The sequence below is a fragment of the Gadus macrocephalus genome, chromosome 3 (assembly GCF_031168955.1).
Source record: "Gadus macrocephalus chromosome 3, ASM3116895v1".
Lineage (NCBI taxonomy): Eukaryota > Metazoa > Chordata > Actinopteri > Gadiformes > Gadidae > Gadus > Gadus macrocephalus.
In genome coordinates this window covers 16,252,522-16,266,822 of record NC_082384.1, presented here as the reverse complement: position 1 = coordinate 16,266,822, position 14,301 = coordinate 16,252,522, and the positions used below count along the sequence as shown (strand labels likewise).

Genomic DNA, 14,301 nt, shown 5'->3' with positions numbered 1-14,301 from the left:
ACACACACACACACACACACACACACACACACACACACACACACACACACACACACACACACACACACAGTCATTTCCATAATTGCCCACAATCAAACCAGGCCCTCCTGGATTGCGGTCCAGATTCCGCGATAAGCCGAGCTTGGGACCACAGACCCCCAAGTGAGAACAGGTGCAGCTAATGTAACTGATGTCAGACCCTCTCATGTATCCTGAGCCAGACCTGGCTTCTCTTTGTTAATCGCCATGGTCGGACATTCTCCATTGGATTGCAATTGTGGGCTTTTATTTTGAAAATTAGGATATGTAGTTCAAGTTGTTCCACATTTTCCTTGTTTAATCATATTAGGAAAAGACTGAATTTAAATACTGTTTGTGTGTCTGCATACGTGCGTGCGTGCGTGCATGTGTGATTCTGTGTGCGTGCGTGTGTCTGTGTATGTGTGTGTGTTTGTTTGTGTATGAGTGCGTGAAAATGTATAATCAAATATATCAAACCTTGCTTCGATTCAAAATAAATTCATGCTGGAAAACATATAACAAAGCCGGTATCAGATCATGCTGTGGATTGCATCGGTTACGAAATATATACGCCCTGGGGCTGTCTTCCGTCCTGCTCGTAGCGTCTGAGTCAACCTGTTTATTTGCAAGATTCTGACAGGTAGGCATTCCCTCAATGTGTGCGCGACCTGCCCATGCGCGCTCCAGCAAACAATACGTCACCATGCTCGCTCCTCTTCTCGCGCGCTGGTTAAAAAGAAGGAGGAAAGAGCACGGGAAAACATGTGAGCGCTCTCAGGACTAAGTGAGAGATAACTTTATTCCTAATTTTCTGACCCTGCGCACAAGCCTGTGCTGAAACGGAATTAATATCTAAAGGAACAACAACGATTTCTACCCTTTTTTTTATTGGTTCACTAAGGACATTTTGTAGTTCTTTTTTTATTTCGTACTTTTATCAAATATCCAGAACGTAGTAGTCTACTTTAATTTATTTAGAAACTCCAGTCTGATGGAATATCTCCAAAACGCATAACTTAATTAAATTGCTCAGTCAATATCAACCTTACACACAGTTGTATTGCATGTTGTTTGTTATTGCTGAATGCGGTTCAACGTGTAGTCTTCTACGATAAACAAAAACAGGAGCAACTCCACGACAGTGTTTCCTGAGAGGCACTTTTACTCCTTCGAACTTTTTTTCCCAAACTTATTCTTGCAATTCTACTTATTTCCACAACTACTATGAAGCACTTGCAATTCATGCTCGTTTTGGCAATCGCGGTCAACGTGTGGGAATGTGGAGATGCTAAATTCGGCGAAAGGGGTGAAATAAGCCCACGGAGACGACGATGTTACGATGGGAGCATGCCAAAACGACTGAAGAAACGGGATAGAAAGCTGTCAGTGGACAGCGGCGGCAGCGGCAGCAGCAGCAGTGGGGAAGTTTGTTCCCGGCTCTATCCTCGCGTGTCCTGCTGCCCCACGAGACGAGCCGCCTATCAGATCCTGCATCGGCGCGACGCACGGGTATGTTCACCAGCACGCTGTCGCATTCTTGCCTACTTGGGGGGGAGAGAGAACGTGGGACCTTAGCTGCCAAACGCCTCGGGGAAACGCGTTTACAGCCTTTTATTGTCGTTCTGCCTCGGTGTCGACAGCTGAATTTCCCTTTATTGGAGAAAAAGGGGGATGGTTAGAAAATAAAGCTAGCTATCACCGTGCCTCCCAGAGAGACTCGACCGGTCTCGCTATAACCTTTACCGGGTGTTTTTCTCATCGAGTCTGAGGAGAATATGTAAAATATAATGTCAGGGTTTTTTGAGGCTGTGTTGGTGAAATGTTGTTGTTTTGTGTTGTTCTGATGTCTCTCAGGCAGCGGGTGACTGCGTGCTTTTATTTTGGAATGCTCAGGGTGTCCACCGCGTTCCACTGTTACCATGGTTATCGGTCTCAGATTTATTACGTTCCCGAGCGCAATCCGACGCTCGTCAATTACAGAATTCTGCGCATTATGGAGTTCATTGATTTGTCTGTTTTAATTGTGCACTATTTTTGATTTAAACGCCTTTACTTTTTCACGACGCCAGGCTCTGACCGTTTTAAACTGAATGCATAATAATAATTATTATTATTCCAGAATTATTCCAAATATTCCGGTAATTTACCAGTTTATCCCTTTAACAACAAATAGTCAAAAGCTAGTAGCATTGTGCGACGACTCGTAAGTTTGCCATGGATCTTTTGGTAGACTCGCGGACTATTCTCATGTAAACAACTCTTCATTCACTGGCTGGGTGGTATCGCACTTTGTGTTGCGACAAAAAGCCATATTGCATCATTTAATTTGCTCAAGTCATGCAAATCAGAGGCAAAAACTGAATGGAGCCGAGTCAACTTCTCCTCCTCCCCACTACACTGGCCACACAGGGAGTCCTTTTTGCTTATAGCAAAAGAATAACAACAACAGCATTGTGTTTGTTGGTTTCGCTAATGGGAGAAGCTGGATAACATCACTCCCCCCACCCCCCAGTCATCGGCCCTGTCCAAGTGTTAATGCTTTTGAGAGGGTGTATGTGCCCATCACTATATTCCTCCCACCCTCCACCCCTCCCTGCCAACTAACTTACACCTACTCCCAAAGGACAGGGGTTGTTAAAGTCCCCCAGACTACAGCCTTCTACTGACTGCTGGTGCTCTCTCTCTCTCTCTCTCTCTCTCTCTCTCTCTCTCTCTCTCTCTCTCTCTCTCTCTCTCTCTCTCTCTCTCTCTCTCTCTGAGATTATTTCCAATTCCAATATTTGAATTTAAAGGCAAGGATCTTTTTTTCTAACGTTGTGAACTATGGATGGATCGTAATGGATTTGGTTGATCCGGCAATTAAAAAAAACAACAACATAATTTAGATGGATTTAGATGGGTCTTTTTCAGATGGGTCATACCGAAACAGCTGGTTTATCGCACTAATTCACAAAAGAACTGCAACATGTATGATCAAATATCCCCAAAATCCCTCAAAAGTATAAAGTACAATAGCGGTGGTGTTACCTCACGGCAAGGTTACGTTTCTGTTGCCAGAATATTGCTGGTCGCCTGACCTGCTTTCTATTATTAAGCACACACACCCACCAACGCTACCATTGATGAGCACCCTCGCTTATAGTCTCTCGCTCCCCGTCTTTCAGGGACAATTTGCTGAAATTCAGGGGAAGGAACAAGCAACAAAAGGTCCACTTGTTCCCATTTGAATGATGGCAACATTGGAGCGCGGCCCATGGCAACATATGGGCACAGGGCATGGCTGAAAGCACACGAATGCTACTACCCCTGGAGCCGGTGCCAGCTCATGGCACACAGAATCAATGGGCAATTTAGAGAGCAGGAGGACAGGCAAACCTATGAACCTGAGTGTCCTCAATTCAGGCAGCAGAGAGAGAGAGCAGAGGAACCCTGATCACTTCACTCCCGATATATTTGCTCCATGGGCTTTCAGTCTGTCGACTAGTCTTTTTTGGACTGAAATACTCTCCAATCTTGAATCTTCCTGACCGAAATCCCAGAGGAAAGAGTTGTGTTTTCCTAAATTGGAAATGGCTACACCAAGCTAACAGGTTTTGTACCGGTTATCCGTCGTAGACAATAGACCCTGAAGATGCGGTTCAACGGATTAGAATTGTATTTACCGATGCTTCTGCTTTTTCACTCTCTTGCTTGTTTGTATGTCATCATATATCAACATACTGCACTGTTGTTTGCATGATGCTATACGTCATGGATCCATCCCAGATGTGTTTCCAGTGTTGCGAGCAACAGTGATGGAACACAGGGTGTGTATGTTTGTGTATGTGTGTGTGTGTGTGTGTGTGTGTGTGTGTGTGTGTGTGTGTGTGTGTGTGTGTGTGTGTATGCGTGTATAATAAGAGGAAGAGTCATCGCTTCTTTTCCACCATTGCTTTTAGTTTAAAAAAAATAATGGAGAGAGAGGGAGAGGGTGAGAGAGAGAATGCGTAAGGCACCCATATGCTAGGCTCGGGGTCTGTCACTAATTGACTTCGACAGACTGCTTATTTGTTGATACCAGAGAAGGAATGATGTGCCTGTCTATCTCTCAAATGGTGTTTACACATGGACCTCACACAGAGCAAAACACTACCAGCCTGCTTGTGTGGCTGCACGTGAACCGCCACCTCCACCTCCTCCACCTCCTCCACCTCCTCCACCACCACCACCACCACCTCCACCACCACCCCCACCCCCACCCCCACCACTACTTCTACAACCACCCTCATCACAATGTGGAACAAGTAGATTACACTGCTCATGTGGCAAGCTAATTTGTTAGGTAAATAATCCCTACTAATTTCTCTCTTCAGGAATAATCTTTGTTTTTGCGTTTGTCGAGTGGAGCTCCGATGAGTGGTTGGCACTCTTTATTTTGACGATATCCATGTCATGTCCCTCCAACGTGTTGGTCGGGGAAATGTTGTAATTTAATGTTGAGTTTGGTGAGGTTTGGTAAACAAGTGGATGAATGAGCCGCACTGTGGACGAGTGTGTGGTACTCAGACTTTTGAGCTTTGACAATTTGGTAATCAAGATGTTTATTTGTGTGTGCACGTGTGTGAGTCCTGGTGTTGGAGGGTGTATGTGTGTGTGTGTGTGTGTATGTGTCTGTGGATACGTGACGTGTGTGTGTGCTTGCGTGTGTGTGTGCGGATATATTTTTGACCTGAACTACAATTCCAAGAACCTTCACTGTCGCAAAGGTTTATAACCTAACCCTAATCCTATATAATAACTATTAATACTCAACAAAAATAGTCCTAAACCCAGCCCAAAACCATAACAAAAATGAAGCTATTTGTTAACGAAATCGGACAATGTTTGCCGTCTTAATATAACCACTTATTTAACAACCGGTACATTATCAACGCAGTGCGTCAGTGTTTGCGGGGTGCAACAACAAGCCTCCTGAATAATCCTCCACTGATCCCCTTTTCCTCCTCTTCTTCCCCCTCCTCCTCCTCCTCCTCTTCCTCCCCACATGTGCGCTCCAGATCTTCTCCACCAACAACACAGAGTGCGGGCGCCTGCTGGAGGAGATCAAGTGTGCCCGCTGCTCGCCCAACGCCCAGGCGCTGTTCCATTCGCCCGACGCGGAGGCCAAGGCACCGCACAGGGAGCCCGACCTGCCGCGCCTCTGCCAGGACTTCTGCCGGGAGTTCTACTACACCTGCAGGGGACACATACCAGGTGAGGTGACGAGGGGGTCGGTGACGCTGGTGTTAACGGGTTATAGGTCGTTATAGACTGCTGCCGGAAGGCAGGCAAGAGGTGTGACTTTCAGGGGGACGCACGTACACACACACACACCCATGTGTACACACCTGGGTACGCACACACCTGCGTACGCACACATGCACGCACGCACACACAAACATCTGCACGCACGCCGGACACTCACACAAACAAACACACACACGTACACACATACATACATAAACACAGACACCTACGTTATAGCAACCTTCTCTCTTTTTTCGATGAGAAAGTATTTGGGTCCTGTTTTTTCATAGATTCAGATCTTTTGTGTTTTCATCCTTCAACAATTCTTTATATAAGGAATTCACTCATTTTGCACATTTCTCATATAAGGATTTCTCCAGATCTTGACCCCTTCCCTTCTATTTCTAAAACGTTTTTTATTTTCTAAACGGCCAATCGTCGATACAGTGCATAGGGGCCCAGAGTATCTGACCACATTCTCACGTTCCCCAATTAGTCTGCACTCAGTGGGTGAAGAGCAATTAGCAGAGCGCTACGTGTTGTGCTGTTTACGACATCCTCCCCTTTAAGACACCGTTTAGTCTAGCCGTACTTGTGGCATTGCGGGGTGGAAAAACTTCTGTTCTCCTTTCCGTTTCAACTTATTATGACATTTTTCACATACATGCGACTCACTGTGAGGTCTAGTGGAAGTGTGTAACGTCGTAAGTAGCAGTTGCTCCAGTTTTTTTTCCCAGATTTGAAAAACCGCAAGGATTATACCAGGTGGCTTTTTAGCGGAGGTGTGCGAAATCCTCTGGTAAATCGTAAACACTTGTCATGCATGCCGAAGAATGCTGCGGTGGGTTTGGCGTACCACAAATGGTACTAAAGAAGAACAGAAAAAAACGATATAATTAACCTCTACCTCTGCGTAGTACAAATGTAGTAAAACACGGTTTGAAATTACCTTCATGTTATCCGTTTGACTGAAAGAACAACAATTCGACCAATCGTAGACAGACTGCATCGGCTGCATCATTTGGTGACAAACGGTTAGAATCGCTCACTTCCGATCTTTGTTCATCTTGTTTTCTTTCCAAATGAATATACTTTTATTTGTTCCATTGTATTATGTTACATATAAGGCTAATTTATGAACTGTTAAACTGTTAAAAAACACTCCTCAGTTATTGCCCGGGCCCAGGAAGTTTGACATTCGGAGGATGTCAAAGCAAATAAGCTGCCGTCTAGACATGACTTTTGGACCACTCCACCTCACCTGTCCCAGGGCCACCAGCGGAGCTCCAACCCCGGCTTACATTGACTGAAGCTTTTGGCCAACTCAACGTGTCATGTGTTTGTTTTCCCGAGGTGTGAGCAAATCTATGGGGTAAATGAATCAAGGGCAGAATTACATCACGGTGCTGCCACGCCGCCGATCGCAGACGCACACTCCTTGAAGACCGCGCGTCCACCGCAGACGGAGCGACTCTCTGACATCTTTTACTGTGTATACCTGACGCCACGCTATTCCCGCCACCCGGTCGTTGCCCCCCCCCCCGCCGTCTCTCCAGGAAGTACGTCCTTTGAAGCGGCGCGCTTCAAGAAACGCAGGTAGCTGCGGTGGCTAGAGGGGCGCATTCCAAACCTCATCAAACATTTCTCCCTGATAAGATCAGCTGAGGTTTGCAAAACAGCGGAACAGTTTCAAACACAGTGAGTCTGGAACCACCCCCCTCCCCACCCAAGCGGCCGCTTGCCCCCTCCAGTCAAATATCAAACGAGCACATTCCGCCCGAGTCAGCAGGCCCATCTCTCCCAATGTAACAGCTCTGTCATGCGGTTGGCTGTTGGCTGGATCGTGTGCGCACCTCTTTGGTTTCGCACTGAGAGCCGGTGGAAGAGGAATTCCCTTCCCCTGGAGGGAAAGAAAGAGGGAGAGAGAAATGAGCGATGTCTAAAGTTGCACTAAATCCCCGGGAGCCGGCAGTCAAACGCACTGGGAGAGTTAAACCGAGGGGCTTAGCAGAAGAATCCCAGAAGAAGTTCTCCTCGCTCGTTTTGCTACAGTCTTCCATCACTCCGGCGCAGCATATGTGGTGACGAATGACACATTTATTTTTCTACAAAGGTTGTGTGTATGTAAAACTGCTCAAGTGCATCAAGATGTCAAGTACTTTGGGTGGGCCACCCAGGCTGCCTTGGAAGATAACCAGATGGAAGCATAACGTTAGCACCAGGGAGCCAGGGATGTGTGGACCGTTCTCCTTCTCTCTCTCTCTCGCTCTCTCCCTCTCTGTCCCTCTCTCTTTTTTTTTTTTTCTCTCTCTCATCCTCTCTCCCTTTCTTTCTCCTTCACCCTCTTATCCACATTGTCTTTATCTCTCTCTCCCCCACTCTTTCTATCTCCTTGTCTCTCACTGTCTCCCTCTCCCTCTCTGTCTCTCTCTCTCTCTCTCTCTCTCTCTCTCTCTCTCTCTCTCTATTTTCTTTCTCCTTCTCTCTCCCTCTTTTTATCTTCCTCTCTCTCTCACTAACCCTTTATCATGAAAAACATTCAAGTTCTCCTAACTTAAACCTCAACTATATGGCCATCTTTACCTTATGGACTATTAAAACTAAAAGCAAATTCGTCTGTCTGTCTGTCTGTCTGTCTGTCTGTCTGTCTGTCTGTCTGTCTGTCTGTCTGTCTGTCTGTCTGTCTGTCTGTCTGTCTGTCTGTCTGTCTGTCTGTCTGTCTGTCTGTCTGTCTGTCTGTCTGTCTGTCTGTCTGTCTGTCTGTCTGTCTGTCTCTCTCTCTCTCTCTCTCTCTCTCTCTCTCTCTCTCTCTCTCTCTCTCTCTCTCTCTCTCTCTCTCTCTCTCTCTCTCTCTCTCTCTCTCTCTCTCTCTCTATCTCTCCCTTTAGTCCTAGCCTACAACTCAACTATATGGCCCATCTTTACAATGGACTATTGAAACAAAAGGCAAAACACAAGTAAAAATACTTTTATAACGTGATGACAATAATACATAACTGTGGACATTTAAAATATAGAAGATTTTCAAGTGTAATGTTTTTACTAATTTACTCATCATGTTGGATGTCAGGTATTGCATTCTAAATACATAATGCCGTGGCATAATAATCCAGAACAGTCATTGCATTTACACAACTGACAACAAGCATGGAGCCATTTTGCGTCCAATATATACTCTGATTTGTACTCTCTCTATCTCTCTCTCGCTCTCTCTTTGCATCACCACCTCGGCAGTGCTCCCTGTAGCCCAGCCTGTCTCCTCCATCCTCGGTTAATCATTTAGCTATGTACCTTGGGTCCCTAACCAGCATGCCTAAGATAACTACACACATTAGCTGGTGGGTGGTACTGCCTGGGAGAGATGTTTGTGTGTTCACCACCATCTGTGCTATGTGTGCCCGCGAGTGTGTGTGTGTGTTGGGGGGGTTGTTGGGGGGGAGCGTGCGTGTGAAGTGTGTTTGATCTGCATGTTGTGTTTAGATGTTCAAGGGGGATATCCTATCACCTCTAGTATTTGGTGCGGTCAGCCGCTGTGGTTGGTCTGTGTGTGTATGTTAGTGTGTGTGTGTGTGTGTGTGTGGGTGGGGGGGGGGGATGAAAACAGAGTGAGTGAGTCTTGTTTGTGTTTTTATAACTGGTGTATTTGCTCTCCTCCTCCCTCTGAGGGTTTCACTAAGGGAAACAATATTGCGTTGGTTGTTTTTAGGTCGCAGAGGGACGCTGATTGACTGCGAGAGAGATCCCCTCTCTCTCTTTGTTGCCCTCTGCGGTCTGCCCACATGGAGATAAAAAGGAGCGGTTTCGTAGAACTCTGAGGATAATGTTGTGATTCTGGGAAGACTTGGGGAGCGCGGTGCGTGCTCCTACAGAGACGGACCACCCGGACCAACGAGCTAGGCTACGAGAGATAGGAAGGTCGAATGACAGGAAGATAATGAGATAAATGTTGTTCGCAAAGGTGCTTCGGTCTGGAGTCCTTGATGGAATGCAGGTTCTTTCTTACTTAATATTTCATATGTATTTTTTTATAGGTGATCAAATTTTTTTTCAATACATCCTAAATTTAACAAAACATATACGTACATATAAGTGCACATTGGCAGGCCTAATAATAAAAAGCTCAACTTTAACATAACACTATGATCCAAATAAAGTTGTGGGCCAGTCCACTTGGAACAGATGCTGCTTCACACGAGTCATAGAAAGTGTCTCCGTACCTGCCACCATCCAGTGGTCTATCCCCCACTGGTTTCCACTACCTAACCAAGACTTAGTCCCCCCCCCCACCCCCCAGCCCACATCCCACACAGAACGGCTGTAAGTTGTCATCGCAGAGCTGAGCCTTTTTTGATTCCTCGCCATTCCGATGCCAGCTGCATGCATCCAGCAGTTGCCATGGTTCACAATGACGTACGGCCGCGTTAAAAGAGAGAGAGGGGGAGGAACAAATAATACGCAATGTTAGTCACGCGATATTAACACATTACACATGACATTGTAGAACGGTAGAAATTAATTAAACAACCCTTCCACTTCTCTTTCTTACTCCCCTCGAACGCCTGAACAGGGAACAGGATCTGCTTGTTGCACCGTCATCACTTCATAAATCAAGAGAAAACATGATGTGAAAGAGAGAGGGCACGTCGTTCTGTTCTGAGTGCGTTCTGACGTCCGAGCCATCTGGCCTGGCCCACCGTTCTTTTCACTTGTTCATTTTCTTTCACCCCCGGTCTAGCCAGAATTTGGTTTGGCTCATCTACTCTAATTCCACACTTCCCCCCAACACAAAAGCACACCCCAAAAGTGCATGTGCAGACACACGCGCACATGTTAAAACACACACACTAACAAAAACACACACACACACCAATACACACACACACACACACACACACACACACACACACACACACAAACACACACACACACACACACACACACACACACACACACACACACACACACACACACACACACACACACACACACACACACACACACACAGTAGGAAGACATATTCACACACACACACATACACATTAACACACACATTAACACGCAGGCATTAACACACATACACGCAGGCAGACAGAACACACATTAACACACACAGACACACTGACACACAAACACGGCTGCAGTAGCTTAGCAAAGCGTAAACACGGCTTTGAGGGGGGAACGTTTAGTGACGTCTGCATGTCTTCGAGCCGCGTGCGTTTGACGTGTGTGCGGAGCGCATGAAGTCATGTCGGTATGTCGTGTTTTCCATCTAAGACGTTCTTCCTCTCACCTCTCCGCTTCTCTCTCTCTCTCTCTCTCTCTCTCTCTCTCTCTCTCTCTCTCTCTCTCTCTCTCTCTCTCTCTCTCTCTATCCGTCTCCATCCAGAGCTGTTCCAGGCAGACGTGGACGAGTTTTGTCAGTATTACGGTCGGAGAGACGGCGGCGCCTGCTTCCCGGACTACCAGCGAAAGCCACCTCTGCGAGGGCAGGAGTCCAACTACCTGGGGGACGAGAAGATAGAGGAGATCAGCAGGTTTGTAGACCTCCTATGGAACCCACTGTTTGGTGTGAAAGCATGGGATTATGTCATGTTCCTGAAAGTTCACATCTACTCCACATTTATTAAAGGGTGGATATATATTTAAATTGAATGTCAATTTTCAAAAGGAAAATAGTGCACCATAGAATTTGTATTCACGCAGCCGTTGAACCCTCTCCAGGCTAAACTCCTAGTACATAGTTTAAAAGTCCCAAGTTCACCGGGTCATCGCGACAAAGCTCCACTCCATCCCAGACAGGATGCTCTGCTGCAGCATCTCCTGTGTGACCCCACAGTTTGTTCAGAGCACATTCATCCAGCTTTGGCCCAGCATAATGGAAATGCTTATCCTAGCAGCCCTGGCTCCTGCTGCAGGCTTTACTCCTTTGTCTCTGTGCTGGGTTTCCCTTTCATCTGCTTTCCCGGAGGCATCATGGGATCGACTGCAGAGATACTCAGCTTGCCCTGCGTTCACCTTTATTGGCGGCTCAGTTTGACGCAAGGCAGGGTTTTGGTCCAAAGACGTTTGAAATGTCAAAGACTATTTGAAACATATTGCTGTTTGACTACTATGTGCTGAGTTCTGGTCGTAATGCTAAATTAGACAGGGACATTCAAATACATTACTTTTGTGATCAATGAATTACTTTAAGGACTACAACGGCAGATATTGCGGTCAAATAACAGTTCACATTCCTTAGTTTAAATTATATGTATTATAATATAGATATAATATATATTATACATAGTACTATTTATATATATATATAATATCAGATATTATGAAACACAACATTCTTGCTCGGGACAACATGATCATACCAAATCATTTGTGTATGCTGCAAAACACGATTAATCATTCCAGCTTCAAAGTCTCCTAGATAAGCAACATCCCTGATACAACCTCTCACCCTTTTCATTCTGTTTGGCTGTTCTCCTCTGGTCGCCCAGGAAACACAAGCACAACTGCTACTGTGCCCAGGAGGTGCTGAGTGGCCTGCGGCAGCCTGTGGCCGTGGTGCATTGTGGGGACGGCTCGCAGCGGCTCTTCGTTCTGGAGAGGGAGGGCGTGGTGCGAATACTCACCCCCGATCTCGAGGTGCTGAAGGAGCCCTTCCTGGACATCCACAAGCTGGTGCAAAGCAGCCTCAAGGTAGGGGTGTAGCTCCTCTCGATTCCAACGGTCCAACTGTGGTAACAGTGGTAACAGCATAACCCCCCCCCCCACAAGCAACATGATTGGTCGGATAAAAAATGAAGCGGAAAAGGCGCCCCATCCACCATTTTTATGATACTCCTCAAACCCCCTCCCCCCCCCCCCCCCACATCCCCCCAAACTTTTCTACACACACATCCACACACACACTCTTCCCTCAGCCTACTTCCAATAAAAACAATCAAATGTTGGCCAGAGGCAATTTAGGAAGTGAAATAAAATTAAATGAAACACACTTACTCCTGTGTCTGAGCCTGGAAGTCGTTCCATGCATATACGTAGATAGTGTAGTACAACAAAGTGGATGAGAGATGGCTTGATGGCAGTCTTTCTGTGGTAGAAGGGCTACCACCTTAGCAAACATACTTACTTACTGTGACCGTGTGGAAAACTCTCCCATGCCAATGCAAATACCTTAAACGTGGTGCTTGCGCTGTAATAACATTCAATTACGTAATTATGCCAAATAAGCACGCATTCATCAATTTTCAACACTAATATCTGCTAATTAACCAGACCCTTATTAGCTCATTGCTGAGCTTTCCTAACCCAACAAGAGATGGCTAATTGTGTTAATTAATACCTGTTTAAGTCACAGTTTGTGCACATGTTACATCTCAGATATTCCACGTGCTGACTGGAATAACAAATGGTAATGCGACCAAGCTTAAAACACACCTAACCATTTCTCCCTTCATAGAACCAACCCCTACACTCACCATTCTCTCCAGAACCATTTACAGTACTTCTCAGTACTTATTTTCACACACTTACCAGCATTTATTGAATATTTAGTTTAGCTAGCCATACCCTAGCTAACATGGACATGCAGGGTAGAAGCAGAGATGTTTAGAACTCAGAGAGTTATAACTGAACAACAACGGAAAGTAGACATGAACTGACTTCCAGCTCTCACAGCATCATCACAAAATGTCATCCTCCAAATAAGGATAAAATACTCAGATTTTGTTGATGATGTAATTCCTAGTAGACCACAACCAGTCTGCACCATGTATATCCTACCTGAGGTATTCCATCTCGCTGCAATCTTTTCACTATCGAAATCTCGGGCCATTCTGCCGCTAAGTAGTAACATATTTCTCCTACGTATCATTGTTTATCTGCAGTGCTGGATGTTCTGCAACAGTTTGTTTGGATAGTTCAGATTGCGTAAAGAGATGGGCCAGATGAGATGTTTAGGGGGGCACGCTCCCGAACAGGAAGTTTATGTATCACGCATGCCTCCCGCATCCCTCTACACTCCGACGGACAAGAACGCAGCGTTTACGGCGAGTCAAACAGAGCGGCGCAATTGGCAACGCGATTGCTCTCCTGGCTACTGCTATCGTCATGACGGACCTACAGCCAGTGGTGGACGAGATGATGTTGTGTGATGATTTTTACGACAAATCCGACAGGGGGGACCCCACTACCCTCAAATCCTTCTCTTTTCCAGTGGCAGACAAAGCCCTGGACCCCTGGGCCAGTGGGCCACGAGTTCTCGTGGTGGGGGGGATGGGGGATGGGGGGGGGGATGGTGGTAGAGAAGGGAAGTAGGGGCACCAGGGACTAGCTAAGGTGTTTACTGGCTGCATCAACAGGATGGAGCTGGCTTTATACAGAACTAGGAAACAAGGCCCTGGGGGAGGCGGGGGGGTGGGGGGGGGGGGGGGTGGGGTGGAGGCGACGGAAGATAAGGGCTTTATCATCAGGCCCATGCACATGCTTTGATTGTAATGTTCTGGGGTTCCTCCTGCTGTTTTCTACCCCCCTTCCACCTCCCTCCCCCTCCTCCTATCCTCCCTCCACTCCCCTCCCCTCCTCTCCTCTCCTCTCCCCTCCCTCCCTCCCTCCCTCCCTCCCTCCCTCCCTCCCTCCCTCCCTCGCTGGATCCCCTGGTGCCAATTAAGCCGGCCCTGCTGCGAGACAATGCTGAGCTGCAGCGCTGCCGCTCTCCCGGCTGCTCTGTGGGTGTTCCCTCCCCGCTCCTGAAATCCTATCTCTGCTGGTGCCCCACATAGAGCCACCCAGCCTCTCACCACACACACACACACACACACACACACACACACACACACACACACACACACACACACACACACACACAGACACACACACAGACACACACGCACGCACGCTCGTATGCACACGTATGCACGCGCATGCACACACACACACACACACACACACACACTCGCACACACACGCGCCACGCACACACACACACACACACACACACACACACACACACACACACAC

At 46.8% G+C, this 14,301-nt stretch overlaps 1 protein-coding gene across 1 annotated transcript; it reads left to right on the top strand.

The window, feature by feature from the left end:
- Nucleotides 1–756: 756 nt before the first annotated feature.
- LOC132454338 (hedgehog-interacting protein-like) lies at nucleotides 757–14,236 on the top strand. Its single transcript, XM_060047638.1, has 4 exons — nucleotides 757–1,530; nucleotides 5,058–5,253; nucleotides 10,673–10,820; nucleotides 11,778–14,236. Exons 1-4 carry the CDS (start codon nucleotides 1,246–1,248, stop codon nucleotides 11,989–11,991), a joined length of 843 nt encoding a protein of 280 aa, XP_059903621.1. The 5' UTR covers nucleotides 757–1,245; the 3' UTR covers nucleotides 11,992–14,236.
- The last annotated feature ends 65 nt before the right edge of the window (nucleotides 14,237–14,301 follow it).

What these genes read in the sequence shown, in the direction of transcription:
- LOC132454338 (XM_060047638.1), top strand. Translation starts at nt 1,246, where the DNA reads ATGAAGCACTTGCAATTCATGCTCGTTTTGGCAATCGCGGTCAACGTG. An exon ending in TGCATCGGCGCGACGCACGG is followed by an intron (nt 1,531 to 5,057) that starts GTATGTTCACCA and finishes TGTGCGCTCCAG; the next exon opens with ATCTTCTCCACCAACAACAC. An exon ending in CTGCAGGGGACACATACCAG is followed by an intron (nt 5,254 to 10,672) that starts GTGAGGTGACGA and finishes GTCTCCATCCAG; the next exon opens with AGCTGTTCCAGGCAGACGTG.